The sequence below is a fragment of the Vombatus ursinus genome, unplaced genomic scaffold, assembly GCF_900497805.2.
Source record: "Vombatus ursinus unplaced genomic scaffold, bare-nosed wombat genome assembly UNPS02014837.1, whole genome shotgun sequence".
In the NCBI taxonomy this organism is placed as follows: domain Eukaryota; kingdom Metazoa; phylum Chordata; class Mammalia; order Diprotodontia; family Vombatidae; genus Vombatus; species Vombatus ursinus.
Genome location: NW_020954615.1, coordinates 3,966,424 through 3,985,453, shown reverse-complemented (window position 1 = coordinate 3,985,453; position 19,030 = coordinate 3,966,424). Strand labels below are relative to the sequence as shown.

The 19,030-nt window shown below is 45.6% G+C and overlaps 1 protein-coding gene across 1 annotated transcript; it reads left to right on the top strand.

Annotated features, from left to right (window-relative positions):
• The first annotated feature begins 12,484 nt into the window (after positions 1-12,484).
• Positions 12,485-18,830, top strand: NKX3-1 (NK3 homeobox 1). The gene is made up of 2 exons (XM_027839974.1): positions 12,485-12,842; positions 14,953-18,830. Exons 1-2 carry the CDS (start codon positions 12,485-12,487, stop codon positions 15,360-15,362), a joined length of 768 nt encoding a protein of 255 aa, XP_027695775.1. The 3' UTR covers positions 15,363-18,830.
• Positions 18,831-19,030: the final 200 nt, after the last annotated feature.

Here is a 19,030-nt window from a genome sequence, read left to right as displayed (position 1 = left end):
ATGGTGATGGTGATGGTGATGGTGATGGTGATGGTGATGGTGATGGTGATGGCGATGGTGATGATAATGGCAACGATGCTAATGATGATGATGAAAATGGTGGTGATGGTGATGATGATGACTACCATCAGATAATGGTGATGATAATGACAATGATGATGGTGGTGGTGATCATAGAGATGAAGATGATGGTGATGGTGATGGTGATGGTGATGACAATGATGATGGTGATGGTGATGACAATGATGATGATATTGATATGGTGCTTTAAGGTTTACAAAGCCCTTCATATACACTGCTATTTGAGCCTCAAAATCCTATGAAGTCAGTGCTGTATTATCTCCACCTTACAGATGAGAAAACAGGTTGCTGACAGAGGTTAAGTGACTTGCTCAGGTTGACAATGCCAGCAAGTGCCTGAGGCAGAATTTCAGCTCAGGTTTTCATGATTCCAAGTCCAACACTCTACATATTATGCCATCTAGATACTATAGCTGCCCACTCTGGTGAGAGTGGGGCCACACTGGGAGTCAGGAGACCTGAGGTCTAACCTTAGTTCTATCATTAACTTAGACTAGTCATTTCTCAGTTCTGAGCCTAAGTTTACTATTCCATTCCTTTTTTTCCTTCTTTATTTGGAATTATTTTTAAAAGTATTACTGTTACCTATTTTTTAGTTTAAAGCTAATTTTCCCACCACTGAATTCTCCCATTGAAGCAAAGAAAAAAAACATTTAAGCAAAATCAACCATCAAAGTGAATCCATCTATAAGGTATAACACATTCCGCATCCATAGTACCCTCCACCCCCTTCTGTGGGAGGAGAGAGTAGTATTTTCATCATCAATCATTCAGGTCTTTAGTTTACTCACTTTTGCTGACCTGGATCCAGGAAGATTACTCTTCACAAGTTCAAAGTCATCCTCAGACACTTCCTATCTGTGTGACCCTGGCAAGTCACTTCACCCTGTCTGCCTCAGTTTCCTCATCTTTAAAATGAGCTGGAGAATGATATGACAAACTGCTCCAATATCTCTCCCAAGAAAACCCCAAAATACTTACAAGCTATGTGACCCTGGGCAAGTCACTTAACCCCAATCACCTCAGCAAAAAGTAAAAAAAAAAAAATGGGGTCATAAAGAGTTAGTCACAACTGAAAAATGACTGAACAACAACAGTCCTAGATGATTCTGCCCCAGCTCTGACATTCTGATTCTGTGGGTTATTCATTGACTTCCAGTCCCATTGGTTTGTGACTCAGATGGTGAAAGATTATAGCTCCCCATCCAATTTTCAGCCCTGGGAATGGAAAACTTTTCTGCCATTTGGTAGAGACACTTCCTGCTGACAAGAGCCAAAGTGCTGAGTAAGACGCCTGGCCTGGCTGGAGCAGCTGCAGCCCGGCAGCAGCCTTGTGGCTGAGGAATATTCCCAGCCCAGCCAACAGCACCCAAACTAGAGATGGAGTCAGCAGAGCATCAGTACCCGAGGGACCTGACTGACCCAGCCCCGTGCAAGGTATGTCTACGGAGCAAGGCATATCCTAACAGCAGCAAGCAAAACAGTGTAGCACAGTAACTCACCAATTATGATGACATGCCCAACAGGGACTTTCTTGAGGACCTTCCAAAGAAGGAGAGAAATCCAGCTCAAGGCAGGCAGGTGGCACAGTGGGTAGAGAGCTGGGCCTGGAGTCAAGAAGATCTGAGTTCAAATCCAGCCCAGACATTTAGAAGCTACATAACCTTTGTCTAGTCACTTAACTTTTACCTGCCTCAGTTTCTTCAACTGTAAAAAGGGGATAATAGTGTCCAGGGTTGTTTTGAGGATAATTAACCAATCAATAAACATTTATTAAGTGTCCACTATGTGTCAGGCATGGTGCTCAGCACTGAGCATGCAAATATTAAGTACGTGAGGCAGAATTTAAACTTGGGTTTTCCTGCCTCCAGTTCCAACATTTTATCCACTGTGCCTCCCAGCTGCCTCCAGTTAGTTTTTTTGTTGTTCAGTTGTGTCCAACTCTTTGTGACCCCATTTAGGGGTTTCTTGGCAAAGATACTAGAGCTATTTCCTTCTCCAACTCATTTTGCAGCTGAGGAAACTGAGGCAAACAGGGGTAAGTGACTTGCCCGGGGTCACATAGCTAGTAAGGGTATGAGACTGCATTTGAACTCAGGTCTTCCTGACCTCAGGTTCTATGCACTGTGCCACCTCACTGTCCTGCCTCAAGGTAGAGCAAGAGTTATTTTATTGTGCTCACATTATAGATGAAATAGAGATTTGAAGAAAGTGACTTGCCCTTACATTGCTAAAAGCGCTAGAACTCAGGTCACCTTCCTCCAAGTCTAAGCCAGTGTCCCTTTTTTATGACATTCTTCTGTCTTCATGGGATCTCCTTCCCTCACCCCCTTCACATCACTTTTGCTTCTTTCCACTCACATCAAGATCTGCTTTCAAAGGGGTTTACAATTGGATGGGTCCCCAAAAGTCATCCAATTTGACCCCCACCCAAACCCCAAATTCTGGCAAGGGAATCCCTGCCAAGTGGTTATCCAGCTTCTGAAGATGACTTACAGTGACAAAGAAATCACTAGAATCCTATGTATTGTACCATATGACCCTGTGAGGTAGGTAATATCAAAAAATAACACTAATAATGTTGATTAGCATCTGTGCATCTCTTTAAGGTTTGAAAAGTGCTTTAACTATATTACCTCATTTAATCTTCTCAACAAACCTAGGAGGTAGGTGCTTTTCTCATCTCCATTTTACAGATGAAGAAACTGCAGTTGGGTGAGGTTAATTCACTTGTTCAAAGTTCCATAGCTAGAAAGTGCCGGAGGCATCAATTTGTACTAGGTCCTCCCGGCCCAGAACTTTATCTACTATGTGAGAGCTGGAAAGGACCTTAGAAGACATCTAGTCTAGCCCTGTCATTTGAAGAAAAAAAACCCTAATCTGTATGGATAATTTTGTTTTGACAGCACCTACTTTTCCCAACGTATCTGTCTCCTCTCTTCCTCCTAGAGAGCGATCCCTTGAAACAAACAATTTAAAAAGAGGAATAAACAACAGTTCATCAAAATTAACCCACATATCAAAGCCACCTATTTAGCCTTCATAGGCTTCTACTTCTGCACGGAAGTTTGGAGAAATACCTTCTTTTATCTCCATTTTGATAGTTCCTCATTTCACAAGGGAAGACCCCAAGACACAGGAAGGAGAAGGGTGCTAAATTTGGAATCTAGAGACCTAGTTATAAATCCTGACTTTGCCACTTCCTACCTATGTGACCATGGACCAATTACTTCACCTTTCTAGGACTCAGTTTCCTCATCTGTAAAGTGAAGGGGCTGGATTGGAAGACCTCTATAATTTCTTTTAGCTCTAATCCTGTTAACTGTTGTCCTCCTACTTAGTTGTCTGTGGCCTTGGGTAAGCTGTCCAAGATCTTTGGACCTCACATTCCTCCTCTTCTGTAAAGGGAGCAGTTGGACTAGCTGGTCTTTAAGGGTCCTATCCTTCATTGACATCCTATCATCCTAAAGTGACTTTCCTCCTGTACCTCAGTCAATCTGCCATTTCTTGCCTAATGATTTAATATTAGCTCACATTTCAGGAGGGTTTTAAGATTTACAAAGTACTTTCCTCAACATAAGAACCCTGATAAACTTGAAAACAACCACAATTCAATCAGACCCACTATAAAATATGCTGCCCACCTCCTGCCCAAGAGGGGATGAACTCAATACAGACTGAGGTGTATGTTTTTTGGCACATCAACTCTATGGGAGTTTGTTTTACTTGACTATGCATATGTTTCACAATGGTTTTCTCTTTCTCCTCCCCTTTTTTTTCAGTTGGAGGATGGGAGATGATGAAAGGGAAAGAAAATAGCTTTTTTATACAATGAAAAAAATTAAATTAAAAACAAAAGCAACAGGATAAGGCATCAGATTACCTGGTTTTTAATGGGAAAACACTTTTAATCATACCTTGCACGGGAATTGAAAAATAAGACAAACATCTAAAACCTTTTTTAAATTTTTTTTTCCTCTAACCATCCCTTCAAGGTAGGTATGAAGAAAGGGATGGTCTCACTTCTGATTTTGTATCCCTAGTGCCTAGCACAGTTCCTGGCTCTTTGTAGAAAATTAATAAAGGCTTAGTCAATCAATCCATTCATTAAGTAAGCATCTACTATATGCCAAGAACTGTGTTGGGGGGTGAGGACACAAGGACAAAGAATGATATAATCCCTTGTCTCTTCTAATAATAATAAAAGCTGGCCTTTATTTATCATCTTAAGATTTATAAAGTACTTTGTAAGTATTATATCATAAAATTTATGCTTTACATACTTTAATCATATCATTTGTTTTTTATTATATCATTTGTATTATAGTATAGTATAGTATAGTATAATATAGTATAGTATTATATCATTTGACTCTCATAGCAACCCTGTGAGGTAATACTATTATTTCCATTTTAAAGAGGAGGAAACTGAGGCTCAGAGAAGTTAACTTGCCCAGGGTCACAAAGCTAATGTGTTAAGGTAGGATTTGAACCCAGGTCTTCCTGATATCACTTTTGGACACTTTATCCACTGGACCGCCTAGCTACCTTTCTAATGGTACTGCCTTACCTCTACTGCTGAGATGACTACTCCATCTATAAAGAAATATGTGGGTGTGGATATAATACAAAGTGAATAAATACAAATAGTAATTGATTTTATGAAGAAAGAAATCGAGTCTCAGAGAGGTTAAGTAGTCTGAAACATTAACAGGTAGCAGATGATAGTGCTGGGAACTTAAACCCAGGTCCTCTGGCTATTATAAATCAAATGTCTTCATTTTTTAAAAATAAATGTTATAGTGATTCTTTTTGTATATTGCTGTCACTTACTAATGACCATTCTCTGTCCCTCTCCCCAAAAAAAGATCTTCCATTTTAACAAAATACATGTAAACAAAACAAAACAAAAACACACATCAGCTTTTTTTTCTTTTTCCAACATATATCTCATTTCAAACCTACAATCAGCCACCTCTCTATCGAGAAGAGAGGGGCATCTTTCTCTGGCTGAAGCCAGTTTTGGCCACTGCATTTGTCTGATGTTCTTGAAACATTGTTTTCCTTTACTGTATTTTAGTCCGTGTTTAAATTATTCTCCTAGTTCTGGGAACTTCACCCTGCATTGGTTAAAACAAATCTTTTCATGATTCCATACAGATCTTCCAATTTTTTCTTCTTTTCAGCATCAAAAATTTCCTATACCACAGTGTTCAGTCAGTCTGCATTCACGGTTCTTTCTACCCTATTAGTTCCACCATCTTCTATAAGCACCAATAAGTATTATAGAATAGCAAGACAATCTGGGGGCTTTATCTGCAAATTCTTAGGGTCTTGACCCTGGAACCAAGAATTCTTCCTGACTCTGCTCCTGGTTCTCTATCCAGCTATCTGACTCAGGAAGACAGTTCAAATCCTCCCTCACACACTTACTTAGCTATGTGGCCCGGTGCTAATCACTTCCCTCTCTCAACCTCAGTTTCCTCATCTGTAAAAATTAGGATAGTAGCATCTACCTCTTAGAGTTGTCATGAGGCTCAAATGAGATGAATGCCTGTCAAGCCCTTTCTCACTATATAAATGCTAGCCATCACCACTGTCACCATTATTGTTTAGAATCCCAGTCTCTGCCACATCTCCTGCCATACCACATCCTGCCATCTCAGGACACTCAGAAGCCGAACATGCTTTCCTTTTGCATGTAGGGAGGAGGGAGGGAGACGGTGTAAAAGAATGGAAGGGAGGGGGAGGCAGGGGAGATCTCAAGTTGCCCCTGGCAGCGAAAACAGTATGGGAAGGTCAGCACCTACTCCTTTAGACAAACAGCCCAGATGTGTCTTCCAGGTGAGGGTGTCTGCTAAGCTGTTCAGCAGACGGGGAGGGGGAAGGTCTTTGCTGCACGGGCCACCCAGTGAGTGCACAGACCAATCTCCAGAAGAGGCCAGGCCCAGCAGCTAACTGGCTCTCCAGAAAGCCAGGGCCTTGGGGTGAAAGAGGGCACCGTTAGCAAAATACTCTAGGGCTCCTCTTGCTCCATAAATCTTTTCCGATTGCTTTTCTTGGATGATAAGGCCTGATGAGGAGGATAATGAGAGTGAATTATTATCTGCTACTGAAGGTTCCCAAAACCCTAATCCGCCTTCTCTGGGCCAAAGGGTCTGCAAGGGCAGTTGGCATAAACAGCTTTAGAACTGGGGTGGGGGGGTGGGAGTGGGCATAGCTTAAAGAAGGACTTGGATTAAAGGGAGGGAAGCTTTTTCAGTATTTAGAAATCTGGTATCTTCATACCTTAAACCGAATAGGGAGCAGGGGAGGGAAGGGAGAGAAAACACAGGACCACATGGGAAGGCCAGGCACCAGAGTAACAATAACTGATATTTCTATCACACCTTAAGGTTTGAAAAATTCTTTACATGCATCTGAGCCTCCCACCACCCCTATGGGATAAGGACCGATGATATGATTATCCCCATTTTACAGATGTGGGGACTGAATCTTAGAAAAAGGGAGGGGACTTCAGTCACTCATTTAACAAGTATTTATTAAGCACCTGCCAAATCTCGTGCTAATGCAAAATTTAGCGACAAAGGCCAAAAATGAAATAGGCAATGCCCTCAAGGAAATTATATTCTATTGGAGGAGAGGGAAAACATGTTCATAGAAAATGAAATACAGACCACATACAAAATGATTTCCAGGGTTTGTCTGTAGCGCCTGGGGGAATCAGGATAAACTTCCTCTAGAGGGTGACATTGGAGCTGACCAATGAAGGAAGTTGAAGATTCAAGGAGGAGGAAGTGATGAGGGAGGGCATGCTGGGTATGGAAAACAGCCTGTGCAAAAAGCAAGGAGGTGGGAAACAAAGAATAGACCAGATTGGAACATAAAGTTAGTGAAGGGAAATAATATGCATTTGGTCCAGAAAGGGACAATGGCCCATGATTAGCACAGTAAGTATCAGAAGCAAGATCTGAATACAGGTCTTCCTGATTCCAGGTCCACCCCTATCCATTAGACCACACAGCCACTGGACTAGTAAGTGATTTTTTTTTAAATAAGGATGTTGGACCAAATAATCCCTAATATACTATTCATCTCTAAATCTATAATCCTAAGATTTTTAATATAAATATAATTTCTACATAATTTTAAAAATTTACATTTGTTATATAATTTCTATACAAATACACACACACACATTCATTAGATTGTAAGGTCCTTGAGGGAGCTCTCAACTGTCTTTTGCCTCTTTTTGCATTTCTAGCTTTTAGCACAGTGCCTGGCACTATGGCACAGTGCTTAATAAAGGCTTATTGATATAAGTGTGTTATATGCATATACATATGTACATACATATAGATAATATCAATGACTCCCATCTCTATGGGCTTTAAAGTTTACAAAGCTCCACTTCCAAAAAAAAATGTGTGACATAGATAGCTAGCTCTGAGTTTATCTTAGTGCCTGGCATACTCTTTCGGACACCTTCTTTAGTCCACTGTGTCACCCAGTCTTCCCATCCCCCAACTTAGTTTTCTCAGTTTGCACCCTCCTCCAGCTTCCTGGATCATTCCCCCCCACCTTTCCCCCTCCCCAGTTACTCTAGACCCCAAATCACAGAACAAGAAAGGACTTTAAGGACTATTTATCCAACTCTATAATTTGATAGAAGTAGAAACTGAGACCCAGAGAGACGAAATCCCTTACTCGTAGTGACAAAGCTAGCTGCGAGCAGGACCCAGATTTTCTTACAGCCAGTCAGTTCTCTATAAGCATTGCCTCCTCTCCCAATCAAATCTTTTGTCTGCTTACTTGAAAAGGAATTTATGTGTTGATTCATACTATAGTGTTAATGTCTGAGTTAAAAGGATTAATATCTTACCCTTCCCAGGGATATTTGCATTTTAACAGGGGATGCACACCTTTATACAAAGCAGTAAATCTCTAATTATGGAACTGCAGGCACTGAGACAGGCCAGTGGGGGGAGATCATTTGCAGCACAGAAACCTATCAACCAGTGCCCACAAATCACATCACCTTCTTGGCATGTGGCTGAGGCAGACAGGCCGTTAGGGAGGCATTTGAATTGACCTCTTTGTCATTCTGTGACAGACGGGAGAGGAGGGGTCCTCAAGGAGCAGGAGACAGCCTGTTCATCAGGAAGGAGAAACAATAACATTAAGGACTTGAAGGCTTTAAAAACAGATGTGAGCAGGAAACCTCCGAATCCCCCAGCCTCAGTATCCCAGCATTCCCCAATCCCAGAATCTCCAGAGGTGGAAGGGCCCCCAGAGACCATCAGGTCTGACCTGTGTCTGAACAAGACCCTTCTCCCTTAGAATAATCCTGACAAGTGCCCATCCAGGGTGTGCTTCGAGATCTCCCAAGAGGAGGCGGCCACTTGGGGACAGCTCCGGGGCTGAAGAGTTGTTTTCCTGACTCCTGGAGCCTGAATCTGCCTCCACAACTTTTACCACCCCCTCCCTGCCTTCCTTCTGCCCTTAGGGGCCAAGAAAAACAGTTCTAATTACTCTTCCACAGACAGCCCTTCAAATACTTAATGGAAGCTGCCAAAGTCCCTCTTGAGCCTGCTCGTTCCTGTGTAATTACTCCCGCTTTCTCCATCTATCCTGGTTTGACGTGTTCTTCAGTAAGATCACCATCCTCGTTAGCCTCCACTGGACACCGCCAGCTTATCAATGTTCTTCCTAAGGTGTGGTGCCCACGACTGCTCTAGATGTAGTCTGACCAGGATAGAGGACAGCAGGACTGTCACTTTCCTGAGTCCCAGACATTAGTCCTCTCTTAATGCATCCTGAGATCACTTCCTAGCTGCCATATCATACTACTATCTCCCTTTGAGCTTGCGACAGCAAGCTAGGACCCCTAGATCTTTTTTTTTAAAATCAAACTGTTATCTTGTCATAGTACTATTCCCCAACAGGTGAACTGTCTTCAAAGAATTCACCACCTACCCAGAATAATGAAAGCAAACTTCCAGGAGATGATACTTGGACTGAGCCCAGAAAATGGAATATTTAATAATTGAATAATAATTGGACATGTAGAAGTAAGGGGAAGGGTATTCCCAATATACAGGGAAGCAGAAATGAGCCTGCTATGTGTGGGAATCAATGAAACCTGGTAGATGAGTCAATAGACCACACATACCTGACTGAAGGTAATATTGGTTTCACAAAAATAGGACATTAGGTGAAGCAATCTTACCTGGTCCAGAGAAAGCCATAGGAACAGAGTCTCCCTGGCAGTCACCTGGATCTGGCCAGGTGATCCCAAGCAGAGAACTAGCCCTCATTGGGAGTAGAGGAAGTCACCTGGACCAGTACTTATCTCAGTGCCTCTAGTAGGTGCTTAATAAATATGGGTCAATTGATTGATGGGGTTGAGGGAGGCAGGAGACCACATCACACTGGGCTCTGGTTATGATGCCATTACAAAGTGATACTGGTACTCAGAGTACACCTGGGGCACAGTATCCCAAAGCTTGCAGTGAGCTTTGAATATGTAACGATTTCGGCTTTGTCTGCTTAAGGGAAGTGGGTCCCAGAGAGTGGAAAAAAGTTAACTGTTGTCATATAGCAACATGAGCTGGAACCGAACCCTGGCCTCTGGCCTCCCAGGCTGGTAGGTTTTTTTCTCTTTTCCACTAGGCCTTCTTAAACCACAGGAGGTGAGGTTAGATGGGCAAAATGAGGCCCTATCACAGGGGGCTGGGACTCCTAAGATGAGGCGTTTAGACTTTATTTCAGATTTTCAAAAGGTTGACCCAATTGTTTCCCTCTCAGAGAAGTCATCCCCACTTAATTTTCTTCTGCACCAAATGAGATGATAGTTATACAGCACTTAGCACAGGGCCTGGCACACAGCAGGTGCTTAATAAATGCTTATTTCCTTCCTTCACCAATCTCCACTGCACTAGTTGGTGCAGTAAATAGAACCCAGGTTCTAGAGTCAGGAAGACCAGAGTTCAAATCAGACATTTACTAGCTGTGTGACCATGGGCAAGTCACTTCATCTGTCTGCTTCAGTTTCCTCATCTGTAAAATGGGGATAACAATAATAGCACCTATTTCCCAGGGCTGTTCTCGAAATCTAATGATATTATAATTCTAAAGCACATAGTAAGCATTATACAAATGCTAGCTATTACTATTATTTCCAGACTCACTCCCACCAACATTAAAAAAAAAAAAAACCTGTTCAGCACTTTGGGGTTGGTAGCAGTTTTGGCCTCCTTTAACCCTCAGAACCAATGAGTTAAAACTCTTGCCAGCTATAGAACGAAGGGGGGGAGTGGGGTGGAGAGCAACAGATGAAATCCTCCCCCAACCTAGGGAAGGGAGGTGGGGAGAAGGAACGAATGAATCCTCAGCGCACTGAGGACCATGACTGCTTTCAAAGCATCCATCCATGAGTGCTCTTAAGGAATCCCTGAATTTTGGAACTAGAAAGGACCTCAGTGGTCTTTTAATCCAATGTGGACCTGAACAGGAGCCCTCTCTCCCAAGTACACCAATGGTCTTCCATTCTCTTCCTGAAGGCCTGTAAAGAGGGGGAGCCCACCACCTCCAAGGGGAGGCCATTCTACTCTTAGCTGGTCCTAATTGTTTCCTTATATGGAGCCTAAATGTCCTCCTGCCACTTCCTAGGAGAAACCTTCCCTACCTCCCTCCCCCCTCATGTTCCTGCCTCCTCAACTTCTCCTATATTTACTTTGCCTTCTCTCTGACATTTCCTCCCATTTACCCTGCAAAGATCTTGCTGATCCCATTGTTCCAACAGATCTCCCCCATTGGACAGTGAGCTCCAGGAAGCAGAGGCTGTTTTTGCCTTTCTGTGCTAAGGACATAGCAGGCACTTAATAAATGCTTGAGAATGTAGATTCCTTGAGAGGAGCAGCTGTTTAATTGTTGTATTATTTGTGCACCAAGGTAGCTCTGGGTCTGGAGTCAGGAAGACCCTAGACATTAGTAATGGACAGCAAGGTGGACTTGGAATAGGGGAAACAGGTTGGTGACCCTGAGCAAGACACTTAACCTCTGTTTGCTTCAATTTCCCCAACTGGAAAATGGAGATTATAATAGCACCTTCCTCTCGGGATTCATCTGGAGGATCTGCTTAGCACAGTGCCTGGTACGCAGTAGGCACTCTAGAAATGTCAGATTATTAAATGCACATAATAAAGAATTAGGGACTGGACCTAGTACCAATGCTGGTTGGCATCTTCTCTGCAAGTTAAATGTTGAGAGTTGCCTAGAGTTGTAAGAGGTTAGGTGACTTACCCTGGGTAAGTCTTGAACCCAAGGCAGGGGTAGTCTTGAACCCAAGTGTCCCTGGCCCTGAGGCTAGCTGTCCATCCGGCCAGCACAGCGCGGGGGGGGGGGGGGGGGGGGGGCTATATACAGCAGGTACTTAAGCAATGCTAGCTAAATGAAATCGTTTGCAGCTTTCACTCACTGTTCCTTTTCTGCTCGCTGCAGCCAAGTCAAGCGAATCTAAGTCCTCCTCCAGGCAACAGATCTTAAGACCCTTGAAGACCACTCTCCGTCTCCCATTTGCGCTCATTTTCTCTGGATAAAACGTGTCCAGTTCCTTGGCCCTGTCCTCATCTGGCAGGGCCCTGAGGCCCTTCATCATGCTGGTCGCTAGTCGCAGCTCTCTAGCTTGGCAGTGTTCTTGCTGAAATGCAGCCCCCGGGACTGAACACAGTGGCTCTTCAGGTGTGGTCTGACTGCTAGAAGGGGACTGGAGCGGCATGGCTTCGGGATGCTATTGGGACCCTAGAAAAGGAAGAAAAGACATTTCCCTCGGGAACGTGGATTAGGGATATTTACTCTCCAGCACAGTCAGAGAAGAGGTGAAGAGGGACAAATTGGAAACCCGAGGAGGGGCATTTCGAGGGCCTGGGGCAAAGCGCTCTCTGCTTCCCCTAGGCTAGAGAAGGGGCGGGGAGGATGGACAGGACGCAGAAGGGCCAGACTGGGCTGGGAGGGAGCCCAGCGGAGGCAGCTCCCCTCTCCTCCTTCAGCGCCCTCCCCTCCTCCTATTACACCCCCCCCATCTCTTGCCCCGCAGGCCTGCCCCTGCTCCCCCCGGCGCAACAAGAGCACCTGGAGGAGGCCGGAGGCCAACGGGAGGCGCGGCCAGACTCGGGGTTGGCCAATCAGCTGCGGACCCGGTTCCTGGCCGCCCCCCCGGGCTATATATAAGCAGCCCGAGCGGCAGAAAGCGAAAGTGGTGGCCGGAGCTAAAAGAGCCTACTACCAGCCAAGCCGGGGATCAGGACTGGGGCAGGGGCAGGGGCAGGGGCAGGGGCAGGGGCAGGGGCAGAGGCGGGGACAGAGACAGAAGCAGGGGCAGCTGCCCGCCTAGCCGGAGAGGATGCTGAGCGCCCAGGAGCCACCTCGGCCCTCCGGGCTCCGGGGATCAGCCGCCGGAACCCCTGAGCAGCCGCCGCCACGCAGCCCTCGGGGCACGGCCCTGGCCCCCGCCAAGCCCCTCACCTCCTTCCTTATCCAGGACATCTTATGGGACGGACTGGAGAGGCGCAGCGTCGGGAGGCTCAGCCCTGCTCCCGGGCCCGAGCCAGAGCCTGAGCCCGCGCCGCAGCCCGAGGCCGAGCCTGGCTCCTTGTCAGGGTCCGAGAGCGGCCCGGCGCCCCAGGATGAACAGCCAGCGAGGCCCGCGGAGCCTGACCGGAGCACCGAGCCGGGCTCCTCTCCCTCGGGGACAGAGTCAGGTAAGGGGCTGCCGGGGGCCGGAGGCCCTTCAAAGAGCCTGTCCCCCATCCCATCTTTTAGAGAGCCGGGAACCAGGACACTAGGGTTCCCCTCCTGAATCGACCATTAACTCGTCTCTGTGACCTTGGACAAGTCATTCTCCCCCTTCCCTAGCTTCCTCTTCCTTCTCTGTAAAATGGGGCCGGGGGGGGGGGGGGGGGGGGGGGGGGGGGGGGGGCCGCAGCAGTGGTTGATCTCCAAGTGCTCCCATAACGTTAAAGATCCGTTGCTCCCACGGCTGCCCCGGGAGGTGAGGTGGGGAAGGGGATAGGGGGAGAGAAAAGGACCCTCTTGGGAAGGCCACTACCCAACTGCCGCCTTGGGCTTTCTGCCCGACTGGCACTTTGGGACTTCGGTGCCCTGCTTTGCTGGGACGCTGTCCTCTTCCTCTGACCTCCTCTCGCATTCCGGGATGGGGCCAGGCCAGCCCCAAGGCCCTTTCCACTTCTAACTCCATGATCCCACGGTCTCTCGCCTGCTGGAGCACATTAGAGCACTTTCTCCACCCCCCCCCCCACCCCACCCCAGTCGTCCTCTGGGGCTGTGGAGACTTTTGAGACCTGAGAGGGGCCTTCCTTGCTGTGCCCACAGCCAGCCCTCTCCTCTTCTCTGGGAGGGGGGTTCTCTTCTCCGGGGCACACAGTTTAAAGCCCTCCAGTCAACAAAAGAACAGCGTCGGGTGTTTGGGGGTGTCCTTACTGCCTTCAGATTCCTAAATCCTTCCAATCCGCCCTAGTGAATGACTTGTCGAACGAGTGAAGGGGACTCCTTTTCCCTCCACTTAAACGGCGGTAACTGGAGGCCAGCCCCTCTCGGAGAAATGAGGCTGGAGGTAAAATTCAACTTGCAGCAGCTATCCCGACCCCTTAGCAACTCACTTCGTTCTTTGCTTCCCATTCCTAGTCCGTTATTTGCATTACATTCTGGTGCCTGTTTTAGCAGCACTGCCTTGGGGAGGGGGGAAGAGGGTTAGCCATATGACCTGTAAATTTGCTATTCTAAAGCTCCGATCACTTATAGGGATAGCAAATCTACCTGATTTCACTAGGGTATGGCTTCTTCTAGCAATGAAGATCATCATTACCTTCTCTGAAATCTTTGGTCTTAGAGAGTTACCTGCCTAGGGCACTAAGAGATGAAATGACTTGCCCCCAGTCACAGAAAGAGTTGTGTCCTAGGTAGGATTCGAACATAGGTCTTCCTGGCCCCAAATCCCACTATTCCACATCATCTCACTTTACATAGGTTCTGATTAGCTTATCTCACTTGATTCTCACAAGCCTGGGTGGTAGGTGGTATATCATTAGTCTCATTTTGCAGCTGAGGAAACTGAGGCTCTGAGGCCTAAATGACTTTCCCAGGGTTACACAGGTGGGAAGAGATTTAAACCCAGGTCTCTTCTTACTTTCCATTTATGCTACACATCCTTCAGACTAAAAGGTGTACTAGGTCGATTCCACTTTTAATCCCTTTCACATTAGGCATCTTTTCCCCTTTGTATAGCTCCTTTTCAAATGCAACACCCACTGTCTCCTCTCTGCTTTCCTTTTCAGTTTCCTAGTCGTGCCCTCCCCCCTTGTGATAGCTGCTGTTCTGATATATGTAACTTGGATATCTCCACCAGAACTCACCAAGTATTTCAAAGGTCTCTAATGAGTTCCTCTGGTTAGGGGTCAGAGGCTTTCAGAGGTGGGGGGGGATCTTAGATATCATCAAATCTAACCAAAGAGGAAACTGAGTCTTAAAGAAGTGTAGTGACTCCCTAAAGTCAAACAGACCCTAAGTGTCAGAGACTTGTTAGAAAACTAGACACCCGCAATCCCCCTCCCCAGTACACACACACACACACACACACACACACACACACACACACACACACACGCACACACACTATGCACTTCAAGGGAATTCCTCAGCTATGTGAAAAAGCCCAAATGTATCCAGGTTCACAGTGGCCTACTCTGTTCTCTTTCTGCAGAGATAAAGCCTGGTGCTGTTATGTCCTGTTCCCTGCTAATATGTAACTTTCTCTCCTCCCTCCCTGCCCTTTTTCTCCCTTCCATGTTCCAGATGCACACTTTGAGACCTGTCTGTTGGACTGTGCAAACCCTGCCAGTGCTGCCTCCCCCAAAGCCCTGAAGCCACCCAAGCGGTCCCGGGCTGCCTTCTCCCACACCCAGGTCATTGAGCTGGAGAGGAAGTTTAGCCACCAGAAGTATCTGTCGGCCCCCGAGCGGGCTCACCTGGCCAAAAACCTCAAGCTCACCGAGACCCAGGTCAAAATCTGGTTCCAGAACAGGCGGTATAAGACCAAGAGAAAACAGCTGACCTCTGACCTGGGAGACCTCGATAAGAACTCTTCCCTGCCCAGCCTAAAAGAAGAAAACTTCTCTGGGGCCTCACTGATCTCCATGTATAACAGCTACCCCTATTATCCTTACCTCTACTGCTGGGGAGGTTGGAGCCCAGCTTTCTGGTAGCCCTGGCTGGTGACTGGGGCCCAACCCATAGTTGCTTCTTCTACTTTGTTCTCTAAAAGCAAAAGGGGGCCAGAGTCAGGGAGGTCAGGAGAGGAGAAGGGGGGCCCATCCACCATGCCAAAGGCTTCAAGTAGCACTCAAGCCCCCACTTCTTGACTGGTTCACTAAATCTGTGACCCAGCATCCTATTTAATATTTAAATGGCACTCAGGGCCAGCCAAGGCACCAAATGAGGGTACCCCTCTCATCCCAACGATGCTGCAGACGAATATTCTTGTACAGATTGAGGCTGGATTAGATGACTTCTCAGGTGCCACCAAGCAGCTCTGCAATTCTAAATCCTGAAGTGAATCTGACTTGATCTCCACTCCCAGTTTAACTGTCTTTGCTTTGAACTACCTTTAAAAAAAGAAGAAGAAGAAGAAGAAGTGTGAGCTCCAGGGCTCTCTCCCCAGTGCCTTTGTGCTTTGTTTTATGAGCTGTCAGCATCTCTGCTTCCGGGAGGGTCTGTTCTTTTCCTTCAGCTTGGTCACCTGTGTAAACGGAGCATCTCATGAGAAGCTAAAGCCAGAACAGGAGCAAAAACAGTGCCAAGCGTGGAGTCTTATGACAGGGTCTGCACTGTGGGTCTGACCTAAAAGAGGTGCAGGACCTCTTTGGGCCTGGGAATGTGCCTGATATTCTTTTTCTCCCCTTCCCCCCAGTAGAATGTCAGCCCCTTGAGGGCAGGTACCATTTCATTTCTGCCTCTGTATCTCCAGTGTCTAGAACAGTAATCGGCACATAGTAGGTGTTCAATAAATACTTGTTGCATTGCACTCGGAAAAAGTCCACTTGTGGACAGCTTCAGAAGTGGGCAAGCAAGGCCGGGTGTTAGGTTCTTCCTTGATTTCTGCTCTAGGGAGGAGGCCAAAAAAATGCATTAAAAATTGCTGAAAGGTAAAACAAAGATGGACTCCAAATAGTGGGATTCTAAACCCTTAATATGTCATGGACTTATTGGCAGTCTGGTAAAACCTATAGAGTCCTCAAAATGATATTGTAAAATAATTGAAGGAAATCTTCAATTTCAGTTAGAAGTTTGTGAAAATAAAGATGGATTTTTTTTTAACATCCAAGTTCCCCGACCCTCTAGACTCAATTCATAGACCATTGGAGGGAGGGAAAGGCCAGGTTAAGAACTCCTGATCTAGAGGATGTCTGTTTTAAAAAGTAAGACCCGTGTGAGATGAGACAGTTTCAAATGGTCCATCTAAACAAACATAACTGGGAACTGAAGGTGTGAGCAGTGCCAAAGTAGTCCTTATATTTCTGGTGGGGCAGTGGTAGTCAGTGGCAGTGAGGGAGAAGGGAGAAGAGGAGGTCCTCTCTTTGAAGGCATCATGAAGCAATGGAAAGTTCACTGAATTAGGGACCAGAAGGTCTGGGTTTCATCCTTAGCTTTCCCACTTAATAATCCTACCATTTAACCTCTCTAAACCCCAGTTTCCCCATCTGTAAAGTGGGAGAGACTTTATAAAGCCTCTCCTAGCCTACCTCACAGTGTTGTTGTGAGAACCAAATGAGACTAAGTTGGTGAAACAAACTTTTCTTTGTACACTTTAGATAAAGGTAAGATAGTTTTATCATTATGGATTCAAGAAGCTATGGCTGGGATTTTCCCTTGGGAACCTCGGGATTCTGCTTGAGCTATCACATGGTATAACCAGACCTCTATCTCCTGCCAAAGTTTCATTCTGAATGCCAAGTTTGGCTTTCTTCAGGGTTCACCCTCCACAGAGCCCCATCAAGAAGCCATGCTAGCTGAGGAGTCTGATTCCTGTACCCTTTTTTCCTTTCCCAGAGGTCTCGGTCTTGATTCCAGCTGTTTCTTGCCTGCAAAACAAAACAAAACAAAAATGACATGTGAATTAAAGATCTGACAGAGTTGACAGGCCTATCTCACAGTATAAGAAAAAGCAATTAGTTCCTTAAAAAATATTCTAAATTCCAAATCCTGTCAAAGGAACCATATTGAGTGAGGGAAGTCATCTTTTGGCAGGTTCAAACACTAGGTGATGCTACCTTAAATTGTTGTAGCTCACGATTGAACTGACCCTTTCCCTGAGATTCCTCACATGAGGGGAAGAAGTTGCAGCTGCTATGTTTGAGTACCCAAATTACTGATGGCCTGGTATCAGTGAGGTAGCAAGCTGAAGGATGCAGTGGAGGAAAATCTGATAAGAAATTGCCCCCCTTTAACCTCACTGAACAAGGTGAAGGGAAGAATATGGTTTGGTGAGGGAAGAGAGAACAACTCTGACATTGGATAGCCCTTGTAAAGTCCATCCATGAACAGATTCTAGGTCTCAGATCCTGAAAGTCAGTGATTATATGGGCAGGGCAAGGCCTATTCCCCTAAGTGGATGACCCAGTGACCTCCTACATCAAGAGAAGAAGAGGTTTAAATGCAGGAGACAACTCTCCTATTCGTTCTAGGGCAGTAGAACTTGGAGTAAGAAGACCTGAGTTCAACTTCTATCTATGCTACATATATTACCTGTGTTATCTGGGGCAAATCACTTACCTCTCTGAAGGCCTCAGTTTCCCCTTCTCAATGACCTCTAAGGTCCCTTCTAACCTCAAGTCTCTGTCCTAGTAAATGTCCTATTGCTAAGGTGCCTCGTAGAGGAAGAAGCATTGGGGAAGGGGGTGGGGTGGGATAGACAATTTTCTTGTTGTCCGGAAGTCTTTTCAATGCACTACCTATTTCCATCTGGTTTCAAAACAAAACAAAACAAAACAAAAAACCTTTTAATAGTCCTCATCTTAAAAGGGCTAATTTTCAATCGGCAACAAAACTGCTGAAGTAAGCTTATGAAAATTTGGCCTAGCTCATCCTCCTGGAGCCCAGGCTCTGTGCTGAAGTTTGATGCAATGCCACCAGCACCCATGATCAAGCTTAGACCCACTTCTAGAAATCTCAGGATGATTCGCCTTAATTACTCACTCCCTTTCAGGCTTGTTTGCTTCTTAAGATAACCTTTAATCGCTTTGGAATGCACTCTCTCCCCACTGTTCCAAATTTCATTTTCTCAGCATGGAGATTTATAAATGGGCATCTTTTTACTGTGATCTAAGTGTTGCAAAAGCAGAATGGCAAACACAAGCTTTGCTTCCAAAAAAGAACTTTAGAAAACAATTTGTCACGGTTAACTCCCTTGGGAACGAGATGCATGACTAGAAACTGTTTGACAGTGTCAGAGCAGGCAAGATGGCCCATGCCTTGACAATTTCACCCAAGAGCAAATGTGTCATGTCAGTTCCAGAACTCAGTTTGGGTTCTTTCTCCCAATGCCCACCAATCCAACCACCATCTCTCACTGTCTATGGTATGAATCAGTAACCTAGCCCCCAACAAAAATGATATTTTTCTACGTGAATTTTTGCAACATATGTGTGTGAGCTTCTTTTTTAAAAAAAAATAAAAGTACCTTATTCAAAACTATATTGGCATAGATTTCTTTCCTAGAGATTCTGCTAACCCCCACTTGTCAGACCTTTTATTCAACTATCTTTGGCTCTCTAGCAAGTCATTCCTGAGTCTCAGTTTTGTCACTTGGAAAACAAGAGGGTTAAAGAAGGTGATATTTGAGCTCCTTTTCAGTTCTTAACATTTACGAGAGGTC